Source organism: Pyrus communis, chromosome 6 (assembly GCF_963583255.1).
Source record: "Pyrus communis chromosome 6, drPyrComm1.1, whole genome shotgun sequence".
Classification (NCBI taxonomy): Eukaryota; Viridiplantae; Streptophyta; class Magnoliopsida; order Rosales; family Rosaceae; genus Pyrus; species Pyrus communis.
This window is the reverse complement of record NC_084808.1, coordinates 29,533,783-29,546,907: the sequence shown is the minus strand read 5'-3', so window position 1 is coordinate 29,546,907 and position 13,125 is coordinate 29,533,783. Positions and strand designations below refer to the sequence as shown.

The 13,125-nt window shown below is 37.7% G+C and overlaps 2 protein-coding genes across 3 annotated transcripts; both read left to right on the top strand.

Annotated features, from left to right (window-relative positions):
- Positions 1-404: 404 nt before the first annotated feature.
- On the top strand, positions 405-8,274 carry LOC137736979 (pre-mRNA-processing protein 40C-like). The gene is made up of 16 exons (XM_068476310.1): positions 405-624; positions 1,420-1,709; positions 1,789-1,929; positions 2,190-2,823; positions 3,003-3,139; positions 3,921-3,958; positions 4,122-4,200; positions 4,318-4,764; positions 5,122-5,205; positions 5,666-5,806; positions 5,904-6,010; positions 6,241-6,364; positions 6,710-6,853; positions 7,247-7,393; positions 7,536-7,658; positions 7,793-8,274. The coding sequence occupies exons 2-16, from the start codon at positions 1,428-1,430 to the stop codon at positions 8,108-8,110; spliced, it is 2,946 nt and encodes a 981-aa protein (XP_068332411.1). The 5' UTR covers positions 405-624; positions 1,420-1,427; the 3' UTR covers positions 8,111-8,274.
- Positions 8,275-8,894: 620 nt separating this feature from the next.
- On the top strand, positions 8,895-12,703 carry LOC137737825 (transcription initiation factor TFIID subunit 15-like). 2 transcript variants are annotated; one of them, XM_068477392.1, is made up of 8 exons: positions 8,895-9,118; positions 9,491-9,659; positions 9,778-10,133; positions 10,244-10,435; positions 10,976-11,059; positions 11,631-11,712; positions 11,793-11,919; positions 12,225-12,703. In XM_068477392.1, the coding sequence occupies exons 2-8, from the start codon at positions 9,540-9,542 to the stop codon at positions 12,440-12,442; spliced, it is 1,179 nt and encodes a 392-aa protein (XP_068333493.1). In that variant the 5' UTR covers positions 8,895-9,118; positions 9,491-9,539; the 3' UTR covers positions 12,443-12,703. The 2 variants fall into 2 exon arrangements, with proteins under 2 accessions (XP_068333493.1, XP_068333492.1); XM_068477391.1 differs by having other exon boundaries at positions 8,895-9,123.
- Positions 12,704-13,125: the final 422 nt, after the last annotated feature.

The following is a 13,125-nucleotide window of genomic DNA, read 5'->3' as shown; positions in this document are numbered from 1 at the left end:
TCGACATTTGAGATTTAAAAAATATTATTTTTACCGATTTTTCTTTCACTTTTATTTTATTTACCAATAGAAAGAAGAAAATTTGGCTCTCAAAATATAAAAAGAAAAAAATAGAAAAATCATGTTGCAAATGGGCTGGTGGACTTGAGCCTCAATCTCAATCTGGGCCTTCATATTTTAGAAGACTATTGGGTGTGGACTTAACATTGAGTTAGGAACATGAGTTCTGGTTGTTTCGGGCCGGGTTTAATACGGGGTATCGGATTGAGTTGATTCATGGCTTCAAAGTTCCGACCGAGTCGGGTTGACTTGGGTCCGTTTACTTTGCAAAGCCCTAATTCCACCCCCCGTTTACCTTTGCTTGTTTTTGTTTTTATAATGTTTTTTAAAAGTTTTTGGTTTGAAGCTGAATTCACCTCTTCCTCCGTACTCTCACCACTTGCCACCCGCGCGCTCCTTCTCACTTCTCCCCCTGTGGGCTTAAAAGTTAAAACGACGGCAAAGATGTACTGAAACGCCACCTCTCACCGTCAGCTGTGGCTGGGAGACCAAACAAACCTCCGCCGTTCTCTTCTCTCTGATAATCTCTATCTTCTGACGCGTCGTTTCTGCCTTCGCAATCCGGTTAGTTGCACAATTATTGCTCTCCGTTTGTTTCCCGAGAAAATATTTTATTGAGAAACTATCAGAGAGGAAATTGGTTACGCTTACTTAATTTATACTCAAAGCTTTGTGCCTCACGAACTAGATTTTTATGTATGGCGATGAATTTACTAGTTTATGAAATAGAATCGAGCAGTTTTGATGTGCATTAGGGTTTTGGCTCTGCATCTGAAATAGTTGAAGTACCAAATCTATTAAGTACTGTTTTGGTAACGAGGTTGTTTTATAAAAAATGGGTATAAAAAAAAGCTGAGCTTAAAAAGATGTTTAGTAAACACTTAAAAATAGCTTATTTTCATAGTTTTGGATGAAAAAAAACTGAAAATGTGAAGCAGCAAAAATGAGTTTATTCTCACAGCATATCAAAAATAGTTTTTTTTTCGAAGGACAGTAATACCATATCAGCCCTAAATTACTTCAATAGTTACCTAGCATTGAAGCTGATACCCAAGTAATTTCGGTACGATACGAGAAGGTCCCTTGTAGTTAGGGTGGGGTTTATTCAGACATATTATGCATATACTCGTGTTAGAGCACATTTTTGACTTAGAAATATGAAAACAGGAACCTAGGTTAAAAATAAAAAGAAAAACCTAAATCGAGGCAAGTCCGTTGTGCAACTTACAGGATGTCCTAGAAACAATTAACATGCTTGTTGTTACGCCTGGAAAGATAGGATTTGGTTTCCAAAATGAAGTGTATGCTTATGACTCGGGTGATTTTTTTTTTCTTATTTTGTTGACTTATCGTATGCAGATCAAATAATGGCATCGCCAGCTTCGTTGCCGCAGGAAGTGAAGCCATCTGTATCTGTTTCACCTGCTGGTGGTGCTTCAACACAAACTGCTGCTTCACCTGCTTCAAGTGTAGGCCCAACCACGTCTAATAGCCAATGTGGTTCTGTGAATGATTCAGTACAAGAACCTTTGCAGACTAAATTTGGCAATGCACCCAGCTTTGCTGTTCCAGCACCTTCGTTCTCTTACAATGTGCCTCCTAATGCAAACATTAGTTTTGGGACGCCTCAGCAGTCATCTCCTAGTTCTGTAAGTATTAAAATTACCTCATTTAAATCAAAATTATAATTCATCTCTGGTTCTAAATTTGACATTTCTTCTAATTTAGGCAATTAAATCAAATCCGCCAGCATCTCCAATGGTTCAGGCCCCAGTCCATGGCTTGTCGTCTTCTGCCAGTCCTTTTTCATACAACATTCCAAAATCTGGTTATTCTTTCCCTAATAGCCAGCAGTTTCAGTCTGGCACGGTGAGGGTCATTTCTTTGAATGAACATGAATTTATCTTGATTAACCGAGTATTGCTGCAATCGGTAGCAAATGACTGTTTGTTGTTTCGATATTTATATTCTTATATCCTTTTCCCAAAAGGAAAAGGCTGTCATTGAGTTATTGCTGTATTTTTTATCTGCTGTATACCCTTCGCTTATATCCAGATGGAAAGTTAACTTGACAAGTCATTTGATTTTATCCAAAAAATTAGTTGTTCTAAATCTTTTGTTGATTGCAGAATATCACACCTGCTACTGCACAAGAAACTGGTAATGCCTCATTGTCCTCAACTAGTTTGCATTCTGGTTCCTTGCCTGCTCCTACTTCAAGTTCCACAGTGAATATATCATCAGCTCCTAATGCGGGACCAAAAGCTTCATGGATTCCCACTGCCCCATCTTTCAACATGACTCCTGGAATGCCTGGAACTCCCAGGACACCTGGCCTCCCTGGAATAGCTCACTCAGTGCAAATATCTTTTAATCCGACTGCACTGTCTGCACCTATTGATTCTTCTTCGGTAGCCCTTAGACCTAACATGCAAGCAGTACCTGTTGCGTCATCAGCAGTTCAGCCACATGTAGGTGCTCCGTACCCATCTTTATCTGCTATGGGTGCTCCCTGGCTTCCGTCCCCACAGATAGGAGGCTTACCTAGGCCAACGTTTTTGCCATATCCTGCTGCCTTTCCTGGTCCCTTTCCTTTGCCTGCACATGTTATGCCTCTCTCTTCTGTTCCTTTACCTGATTCTCAGCCTCCTGGTGTCACTCCTGTGGGAAATACTGTAGCAAATTCTTTGTCTTCCGTTGGTTCTGGTCATCAATTGGCAGGGTCTTCAGGGATGCAGAAAGAATTACCTCATCCTGGCGTTGGTATGCTTTTGCTTTCATACTTGGTAAACACTATTTGACCTTATAACAATCTATTAGGGCTCTCTCTTCTCTCTCTCTCTCTCTATTGGTTTATCCTTCCCCTTCGTCGATGATAACTTAATCAATGCTACATTGCGTATGGGCCATTTATAGATGACAGGAACAATTCCATGATGCAGGTACCGATAGTAGAGCTGTTGTCAATGAACAATTGGATGCCTGGACTGCCCACAAGACAGAGACAGGTGTTGTATACTATTATAATGCTTTGACCGGTGAATCAACTTATGATAAGCCTCCTGGATTTAGGGAGGAGGTATGTGGAAATTTTATTAATTTTGAGATTCATGTGATATGAACACTTTGTGAAATTTCAGTTTGCAAGATGCCTAATCCTAAATTAACTACCAAATGTATCTAAGATGCAGATTGAAATATTTTTGAGGTTTGTTTTATTGCTGCTGCATTTCATTCTCAGGCCTTGAAGTTATCATGTTCATTCTATCAAAATAATATCTTATTTTAACCAGAGCACCTTGTTGTGTCCACATTCCAATATAAGTGGTGAGAAAGTGGACCATATTCTTCTTCATATCCCTGTAGGTATGGAGCTTTGGTCCCTTATCTTCTCATGCGCAATTTATGACTTATATATTGGTTGTTTTTTTATATGTTGACATGCTAGTATATTTAGTGTGATACGTATTTGGCCTACTGCATATGAATATTAGATCTTGCAGTGTTTCCTATTGTATACCGTGTGCTAGTTTAGCTGTCTTCCCTGTTTTCCCATAAAATTTGTAGAAAAATCACATCATTAGTTTTTATTCGACCGGAGATGACTTTTTAAATGCTCTGAATGCTATGATTATAAGGATTTCATTGTATAACTTTTTTTCCCACCCTAATCTTTTTCTTAAAGAACTGTATTAGGTAAGAATAGGGAGTTATTTAAAAGATGAGATCTAAAGTTTCAGTGTCCCTAGATCTGGTTTGAAATAATTGCTTATTTTCTTTTTCTAGGCATCATGCATGACTTTATTTGACCATTGCTGTTGGGGATGTGTCTGATTAATTTCAACTGTTTTTTTGTGCAGCCTGGTAAGGTTACTATGCAGCCAACTCCAGTTTCAACGTAAGTTCTACTTTATCCTGTTGGGGTTTCCCTTTTTTTTTTTTTTTTTTTTTTTTTTCCTTCTTTCACTTATCTGTTGTATTTTGGATATTAAAGTTGTTTCAGAATGTTTTTGCGATATAAGAATGTTCTTTTATTCTTGTTTTGGTTCTCTTATGTTTAGGGTGAATTTAACTGGAACTGATTGGGTATTGGTCACAACCAGTGATGGAAAAAAGTTTTACCATAACAGCAAAACCAAGGTATGGGCTGTATTACTTGTTTATTGAAACGCCTGGGGTATTCAGAAACACTGTTGTATGAATACGTGTTAGTACTAATATTACAGACCTTATTGTATCTTGTTTTTCTCTGATCAGGTAAGTAGCTGGCAGATCCCAAATGAAGTGATTGAATTGAGAAATAAGCAGGATAGTGACGTGCCAAAAGTACATACAATATCAGTGCCAAATAATAATTTAATGATTGAAAAGGGATCTGCTCCAGTTAGTTTGAGTGCTCCAGCCATTAACACGGGTGGCCGGGAAGCCATGCCTTTTAAACCCTTAGCTGTGCAGGGAACATCTTCTGCACTTGATCTGATTAAAAGGAAGTTGCAGGATCCTGTTACATCTTCACCAATTTCAGCACCATCAGAATCAAATGGTGCAAGAGGAGTTGAGAGTACACCTAAGGGCCAGCAAAGCGAGAATAGCAAAGATAAGCTGAAAGACACTAATGGAGATGGAAACTTGTCTGATTCCTCATCAGATTCAGAGGATGCAGACAGTGGGCCAACAAAGGAGGAGTGTATTATTCAATTCAAGGTATCTTTGTCGCTTCTAGTCTTCTACTACACGAAAATTTAATGTGAACATTAAATTGCAGAGGTGCGTATTGTACCCTTAGTCTCTTATAGTGGAATTAAGTTTGAATGTTTTCTTTTTTCTTTATACTCATGGTTTTGAGTCAATTGACTTTTGGACATCCATACTAGTGATCATTTTTGAAGATTTCAACTTAAGACCTATAGCATATAGAAAGTGTGGTTTGCTGCTTTGTACTTTTTTCTCCTTGACGTAACTTCGATTACAGCCATCCCTGAATTGGGTAAAGTTGGTTTTATTTCCAACTTTAAATGTGGTTAATGAGAAATGCTAATCATCTGGCAATTATATATACAGGAGATGCTCAAAGAACGGGGAGTGGCACCATTCTCGAAGTGGGAGAAGGAACTGCCAAAGATAGTGTTTGATCCACGCTTTAAGGTTTGTTGAGTCCAAACATTAGGAATTTCATTGTTTGGAAATTATGGGGCTAACCTATAACTGGAACTGCTTGAACAGGTTTCTTGGATTCATGCATCTGCTAATTTTTGGAAGAGTGAATTTGTTTCTGCCAATATTTGGGTCAATTCTTAATCAATTGACTCAGGGTGCATGTTAATAACTGATACCCAAATCGCTTTTATTTTATTATTAAATTTTATTTTAATTTTTAATTTTTAATTTGTAAGTGTCGTGAAAGGTTTAAACTTTAATTAATGAGGCTTTACAATAGAATCTTCCAGTCAGTGCTGACCTCCTGGGCAGATACTGCCTTAGATGCGGTATTTTCTTTTTCTCTGCCAGTATTATCTATTGTTGATCTCTGTCATGCCAGACTAAGAAGTTTGTGTTAAGTTTCTTTGCGTTACACTTCTATTGTTAAAGGTCTCTACTGTTGCAGGCCATCCCAAGTCATGAAGCTCGCAGGTCCTTGTTTGAGCACTATGTTAAAACACGTGCAGAGGAGGAGAGAAAGGAAAAAAGAGCAGCTCAGAAGGCTGCAATAGAGGGATTTAAGCAGTTATTGGATGAAGCATCGGAGGTCGTGTAGATTGCCTTATTTTAGCTTTCTTATGTCTATCTTATTAGCTCAACTGTGGATTTGGAGATTGCTTATGTAGTCACTTTCAAATTTTCAGGATATTGACCATAACACTGATTACCAAGGTTTCAGAAAGAAATGGGGCAATGATCCACGCTTTGAGGCTTTAGATCGCAAAGATCGGGAGCATTTGTTGAATGAAAGGTATCACCTAATAAGGAGACTTTTGATCGGTATCCATGGTGTTTTACATATATTATTGTGTAGTTAGTCCTCTATTCGTTTATTTTTTCAATAGGAAATAAGATAGTTAATTAACTAAATTGTACAACATAGAGGACAAGATGTCCACTGGAAGAAAAATATCGACTTCTGAACTGATTTGAGGGGATATAGTAATGGTTTCTGTTCCATGATTTCTATTCTACTTGTAGGGTCCTTCCATTGAAGAGGGCTACTGAAGAAAAGGCTCAAGCAGAGCGTGCTGCTGCTGCAGCTGGTTTTAAGTCCATGCTTAAAGAGAAAGGAGATATTACTGTTAGTTCTCGTTGGTCCAGGGTAGGTGCATTTTACATCAGCTTGTGGTTTATTTGATGTGTTGAAGAGTGCTTCCAGACAATGTACTTCTGGATGCTTTTGGTATAATTCTACGAGTGTGTCTTCTTTTTGGTCAATCATGAGCGTGCATCCAGCAAAAAATTAAAGTAGAATTTTATCCTTAAGCTATAACTTCATTAATACTTTTGTTTCTGTTAGTTGTTTCAATTTTATTCTCCCTTTCATTTTAAAATGTAAATGATACAGGTTAAGAAATTTTTGATTAAAAAAACTTTTGAATGTATGAGATACTTGGTGTGCTAGAAAATTTATATGAACTTATTTTATGTTGGGGACTTTCTGTAGGTGAAAGATAGTCTGCGGAATGATCCGAGGTACAAAAATGTTAGGCATGAGGATAGGGAAGTTTTATTCAATGAGCATATATCGGGACTAAAAGCTGTGGAAGAGGAAGCAGAACGAGAGGCAAAAGCTAAACGTGACGAGCAGGTAAAAATAGTGCATCTGCATTTGTTAGGCATTTGTTAGGAACTCCCTCATCCTCTTCCTTCCTCGTTTCTTTCTGTCTGTATAAGCGAATGGGACCTATAAGAAAACCTTTATTAGAAGAAGGAAATAGGTAATGATAAATTTACTTGATGAGAAAGGCTCTCGCCTTTCCCACCTATACCTCTTCAATTTTGTTTGAAAGAAAATATGTATGCATAACATATATCTGTCACTTCAGATGGTGTGTTGGTGGGGATTTTGAGAATTAGTTCTTCAAAACAGTTGACAAAAAACCTAAATGATCTGTAAAAAGAGAGAATAAAACTGTATTGCATCTAGGAGTGTGTACTTCAAAAAAAGAATGCTAAAGATTTTGTTTCCCTTGGCTTTCAGGACAAACTTAGGGAAAGGGAACGAGAACTGCGGAAGCGGAAGGAAAGAGAAGAGCAAGAAACAGAGAGGGTGCGACTGAAAGTTCGCAGGAAGGAGGCAGTTGCTACTTTTCAAGCTCTACTTGTGGAAACAATTAAAGATCCTCAGGTATTATCCTTTGTTCACTTGGTTTTAGCTTCATTAGCTTAAGCTACGCATCTGCTATGAATTTCTGTACATTTACTATGGTATGGTGTGGTGTATCGTGTGTTGATAGATTATTAAACCTTTTGGCTTATCATATACTCAGACATCTTGGACAGGCTCTAAGCCTAAACTGGAGAAGGATCCGCAAAGGCGTGCAGCCAACCCTGATTTAGATCCATCTGACATGGAAAAGCTCTTCTGGGAACATGTAAAGATGCTAAACGAGGTAATATATAATCCGGTGCTTCAATCGATTTCAATTTTGTTATCATTGTTAAAAATTGTCTTTTGTTTATAACTTGTTCCAGTTGAAAAATGCTGCTTTTGTAATTTTTTACTTTATTGGTTTCGCTTTTCTAGCGATGTGCACATGAGTTCAGAACTCTGTTGGCCGAAGTCTTGACTGCAAAAGCAGCGTCCCAAGAGACAGAAGATGGAAAAACAGTTCTTAATTCGTGGTCAACAGCTAAACGTATTCTAAAGATGGATCCCAGATACGACAAGATGCCAAGAAAAGAGAGGGAAGTTTTGTGGAGACGATATTCTGAGGAGATGCTGCGGAAGCAAAAGTCAGCAGTTGGTCGTAAGGAAGATAGGAAAACAGATGCTAAAAGTAGAAGTTCTATTGATGCTGGGAGGAATCCCTACGGATCTAGGGGTACTCACGAGCGGCGATGATTTTTTTGGTTAAAGCTTAGAGACTGGAACTTCAAGTTAATTTTCCCTAGTCCTCGTAAATTTATGTCCAATTTGCCTTCTCAGTTCTCACTAAACCGATCCTTCTCAGTTGCCTCCGAATCTTTTACGTTTCACTCTTTTTGTCATATATATATATTTTTTTTTTTTCACTTAATACATTTCCCCCTTTAATTTTGAGTTTTTAACTTTTGAGAAGGGCAAAAAGAATGGTTTGGTAGGAAAAGTCACAAGTGCTTATGAGTCGCAGAATCACTTGTTGAACAAGCACATGGCAAATGCCTTGTTAGGATACGCTTGAATTTTTAGCAAAACGAGCGGGAGTGCTCCCTACAGTCATTACCAAGGGTGTGATATTTTTGTTTTAATATTAAAGAACTATCAACTTCATATTCTGAAAAGGGATTCAACAAAAAAACATATCATATGATTAGTATAATACTTTCTTTTTATTGAAAAATTAAGAGAGATTTTTCATTGAACTAGGAATACAAAGTGTGAAATATGTTATTATACAATTAAAGAAAAATGTATATGTAAATTTCGAAATTTAAATTTATTTTAAAAAATTTCTCAAAAATGATCCTAATAAAAGAAAAATTACTGTTAAAAAAAATAAAAAAATACTTTAACGAAAAACTGCATGTACTGTTTACTTTAACGAAAAACTATATTTTTACACAAAAAAATATTTACTTTACCTTTTATTTTATCTTAAAATCAAAATTCCCAAACCATCTCCATTAGCCTTCCTTAAAAAAAAAAATTTACAAAATCCGATAATAGGTGCTAGAGTAGTGGATGAAGCTCGAACGCCAGTTTCAAAAATTAGGGCTTCCAGTCTCTCTCTCTTCTGATCCTCCTAATCTTCTCCCACAGTTTGCGATTGCCAATTAGGGTTCGCTGAAGGAGATTGTGCAATCGCACAGTTGTGTTTAGTGTTTTCACCTTTCAGAGGCTCGAGGTTCGCGACCCTCGTCTAGGACTCAGGTAAGGTAGATTTTGTTCCGACGATTTGGAATTTGAAAATTGAAATTTGGAAGTGCTGATATTTTAACATTTCACATTGTATAACGATCCGAGAATCCATGGATGCCTTTATTTTTGTTTTCTGCTCGTTTCGTGTCGATTAATTGATTGAAGAGGGGTTTCTGCAACAAGGGTTTTATCATAATTCTTTAGGGATTTGATTGAGCAATGTTATATTCCGCAATGGATTCTATGCGTTTTTCTCCTTGGTTTGTTTTGCTGCGTTCGATCTTTTGCACAACGTTATGCCTTTTCTGTTTACAATTTATATCTTCGAAAATTTCGATACAACTAGTTAGCCTGTTTTACTGAAAATTAATCTGTTTTGTGAAGGATTGGAGTTGGGTTTCCGCTCAATCAAATTTCATGAGAGTGGAACTATATGGCAACCTATACAGGAAAAGGAGCCCCCTCAAATGGGTCAGTTTATGTTTGCAATCTGCCTGAGGGGACTGATGAAAATATGTTGGCTGAACATTTTGGCACCATTGGGTTGTTAAAGGTAGCGATTTTTACCGTTTATTCTTTAACTAACCTTCTGTATAAATGTCTTTGTATATCTGGAAAACTCATCAGTTTCTCCTGTGTTTCTCTTTTTAATCTTGCTTTCTACCATTTAGAAAGACAAGCGAACGGGTCGACCGAAAATTTGGCTGTACCGAGACAAATTGACCGACGAACCTAAGGGAGATGCTACTGTAACGTATGAAGATCCACATGCTGCATCAGCCGCCGTTGAATGGTTTAACGACAAGGAATTCCATGGTAATACCATTGGGGTTTTTATAGCCGAGTCCAAAAGCAAAGATGATCAGACTCATAACTCTGCTGTTGATCCAAGTTTTGGCGGTGATCTTGATGGATCGGAGGAAGCTACTCAGGATACGAATGGGGGTGGTGGCGGTGGTCGAGGTCGAGGTGATGCTACTGGGAAAGCATGGCAACAAGAAGGAGACTGGACGTGTCCAAATACAAGGTCTGTGATGTGATATTGGTGAGCAGCTCTTTCTTGCACTTTTGTTGGCATTTTCATTCTTAAATGTAATGTTTATTCTGTAATAGCTTCTCATACTCTTTTTCTAACAGCTGTGCCAATGTGAATTTTGCATTTCGTGGTGTGTGCAATCGCTGTGGAAGTGCTCGACCAACCGGAGCTTCTGGTGGCGCAGGGGGTGGTGGTCGTGGCAGGGGTCGTGGCGTTGATGCTGGGGGCCGTGGTGGTCCTGTTGGTGCTCCTACAGGTGGACTCTTTGGTCCAAATGACTGGCCGTGTCCAATGTAAGACTGTTTTATTCTTCCTTCCCTCCCTCGTTTTAAGCCACTTCTTTCTTTATTATTATTGTTGTTGTTGTCGTCGTCGTTGTTTTTAAGTTTCAGTCCAAGTTTTGTCACGTATTTTTATATTGTGTTAATGAGGTGGAATTAGTAGAAACATGATTTCTTGGTTTTTTTAAAGGACCTTTTATTCCATTCTCATATGATTTTGATTTTCTTCACATTCTTACAAATATATTATCATATTGCGAGGTTGTGGAAGTTAGGTAGAATCTTGCATCAACCTTGGTTAATATGTTGCTACTTGCTAGGACAGAGAAATTTTATGCGTTGACCATTTTATGTAGCATTATAAGTTTCATACTTGAAGGCCAAGTTCGATGGGTATATGTGCACTAGCCTACTAATTGATGCTATTTGGGTATAATTATTCATTCCGTAAGCTAACTCTACTTTGTTTGGGTTTAGCAGTATCATAGACATATCATTTAAATGCAGAGTGTATTATTGCTCACACTGCTTCGTTTTCTTCTTTTGTTTCAGGTGTGCCAACATCAATTGGGCAAAGCGTACAAAATGCAATATATGCAACACTAATAAACCGGGTCACAATGAAGGGGGTGTAAGGTATTGCATTACTATTACTTCAACCTATGCTTCTGTCAGTTGCCAATCAATTGCTGGTATCCATTGTGCGGGAAGATGGTGTAATACTGATAGTACGTAAATATAAATATGTACACAGTCTTGGTCTTGTCATTGATTCTTATCTATTTATGTCCATACCTAAATGTGTTGAACCATTCTGTTTTCCCTCCCCCCACAATCCAAAAGGGGGAAAAAGCACTTTTGAATAAAAGCTATACGCTATTGTATTTGTTGTAAGAAAATTTGGTCATACTTTCTTCTCCTAAAAAAGTTAATTGGTCTTGTTTCACACGGTAAAGGGATCCACTTTCTTTACTCTGCCCCTTTTTTTCCCTTAAATTCTCGTATAAATTCTTGTATTTCTATCTAGCTGAAGAATTAGATGCACCTTGGTGGTGGTTAATGAAGAAAGCAGTAAGCTGGTTTTTCCTCTTTTCTTAGGTTATCTCTAGATTCTCTACTTTTATTAGAAATATTTTTCAGTCTGTATTGAAACATTCTTGTGACTTTTATAGAGATATACTGATTTTCCTTTAAATCTATTTGACAGGGGGGGACGTGGTGGTGGTTACAAGGAACTTGATGAAGAAGAATTAGAGGAAATCAAGCGACGTAGGCGGGAGGCAGAAGAAGTAAGATTTATACGCATAAGCATTATTTGAACATACATATCTTTTGTTCTGGTTTAGAAGTGATTTTATACCATTCTCAGGATGATGGAGAGATGTATGATGAGTTTGGCAACCTCAAGAAAAAATTTCGCGCTAAAACACAGCCAGCTGAAACTGGACGAGCTCTTCCAGGTGCCGGACGTGCTGGATGGGAAGTGGAGGAAATAGGTACGGATGCATTTTGTGGCATGATTATTCTTAATTAGGAGTATGTTGATAAAGGTTTGATTTTTAGATTTTAAATCCTTATTCTAGAGGTATGTACATAAGATGTTAGTTATTATCGCATTCTTAAACATGATTGTCCTTTTTCCTTTTTCCTTTTCCTCTTGATTCTACTTGGAATGTTTGGACATTTTTATTTACCATAGCACTTGAATGAAGCTGATTTTAGGAGTTGTTGCTGCTTTCTTAGTCAAGCAAGAACCGCGTTTGGATTAGTGATCGACTTTGTTTGAAAAATGTTATGGCAGGTGGCAGAGAGAGAAATAGAGAGAGGGGAAGGGAACACGATGATAGACCGAGCAGCAAGAACAGAGACAGAGATGATGGTTATAGGCATCGTAGTCGAAGTAGAGAAAGGGAAAGGGATAGGGGGAGAGATAGGCCTCGAGACTATGATTATGATCGAGAAAAAGAATACGGGAGGGACAGGGATCGAGACCGGGACCGGCACAGGCACCGTTATTGAAGGTTATGGGACAGTTTCCCAGTTTTGGTTCTCCGTGGAGCTGCATTTGTGTTGAACTTTGTTTTACTTTGCATTTGAAGCTAGTCGAATGGGGAATACGGGTCTCTGCTCTCCGCTTTCTTCGAACCGTGATCTGCTCTCCATTCATGTATAATTTGGTTTCCATGAGTTTATTTGCACTATCAGAATTTTGCTTTCAACATTTCTTTTTAAGTTATGAATTTTATCAATTGTCTGATGGGAAAGGGTTATTTTTCGTCATTGGATGGTTGGTTTATCCGTCTTTTAATCCAGCATTCGTATTTGGGAAGTAAAAATTCTACGTTTTTGTCCCAATTTTTCGTGTAGACTAAGCATCGATGCCATATCATTTGATGCTATGATATTTGACATTTTTAGGGAAAATACCTCGTTTTACGGTATATCAGGAAATGGTTTGAAACCGAGACACATTGAGTTGAAGAAAATGTCTTAATCATTAGGGCAATCAACCGATTTTCTCATTCTGTGTTTTTAAATATTTTTAGCTGCTTAATATTAAATGTTGTGTATCCAACAAAAAAATAAACACGTTAATTAAAACTGAAGTAATAATTCAATCATCAACTTCTTCGATATCATGTAATTTAGAAAATTTTACCTATAAATTCAATTATAACGACAGCATACTAAGTGACAAAAGG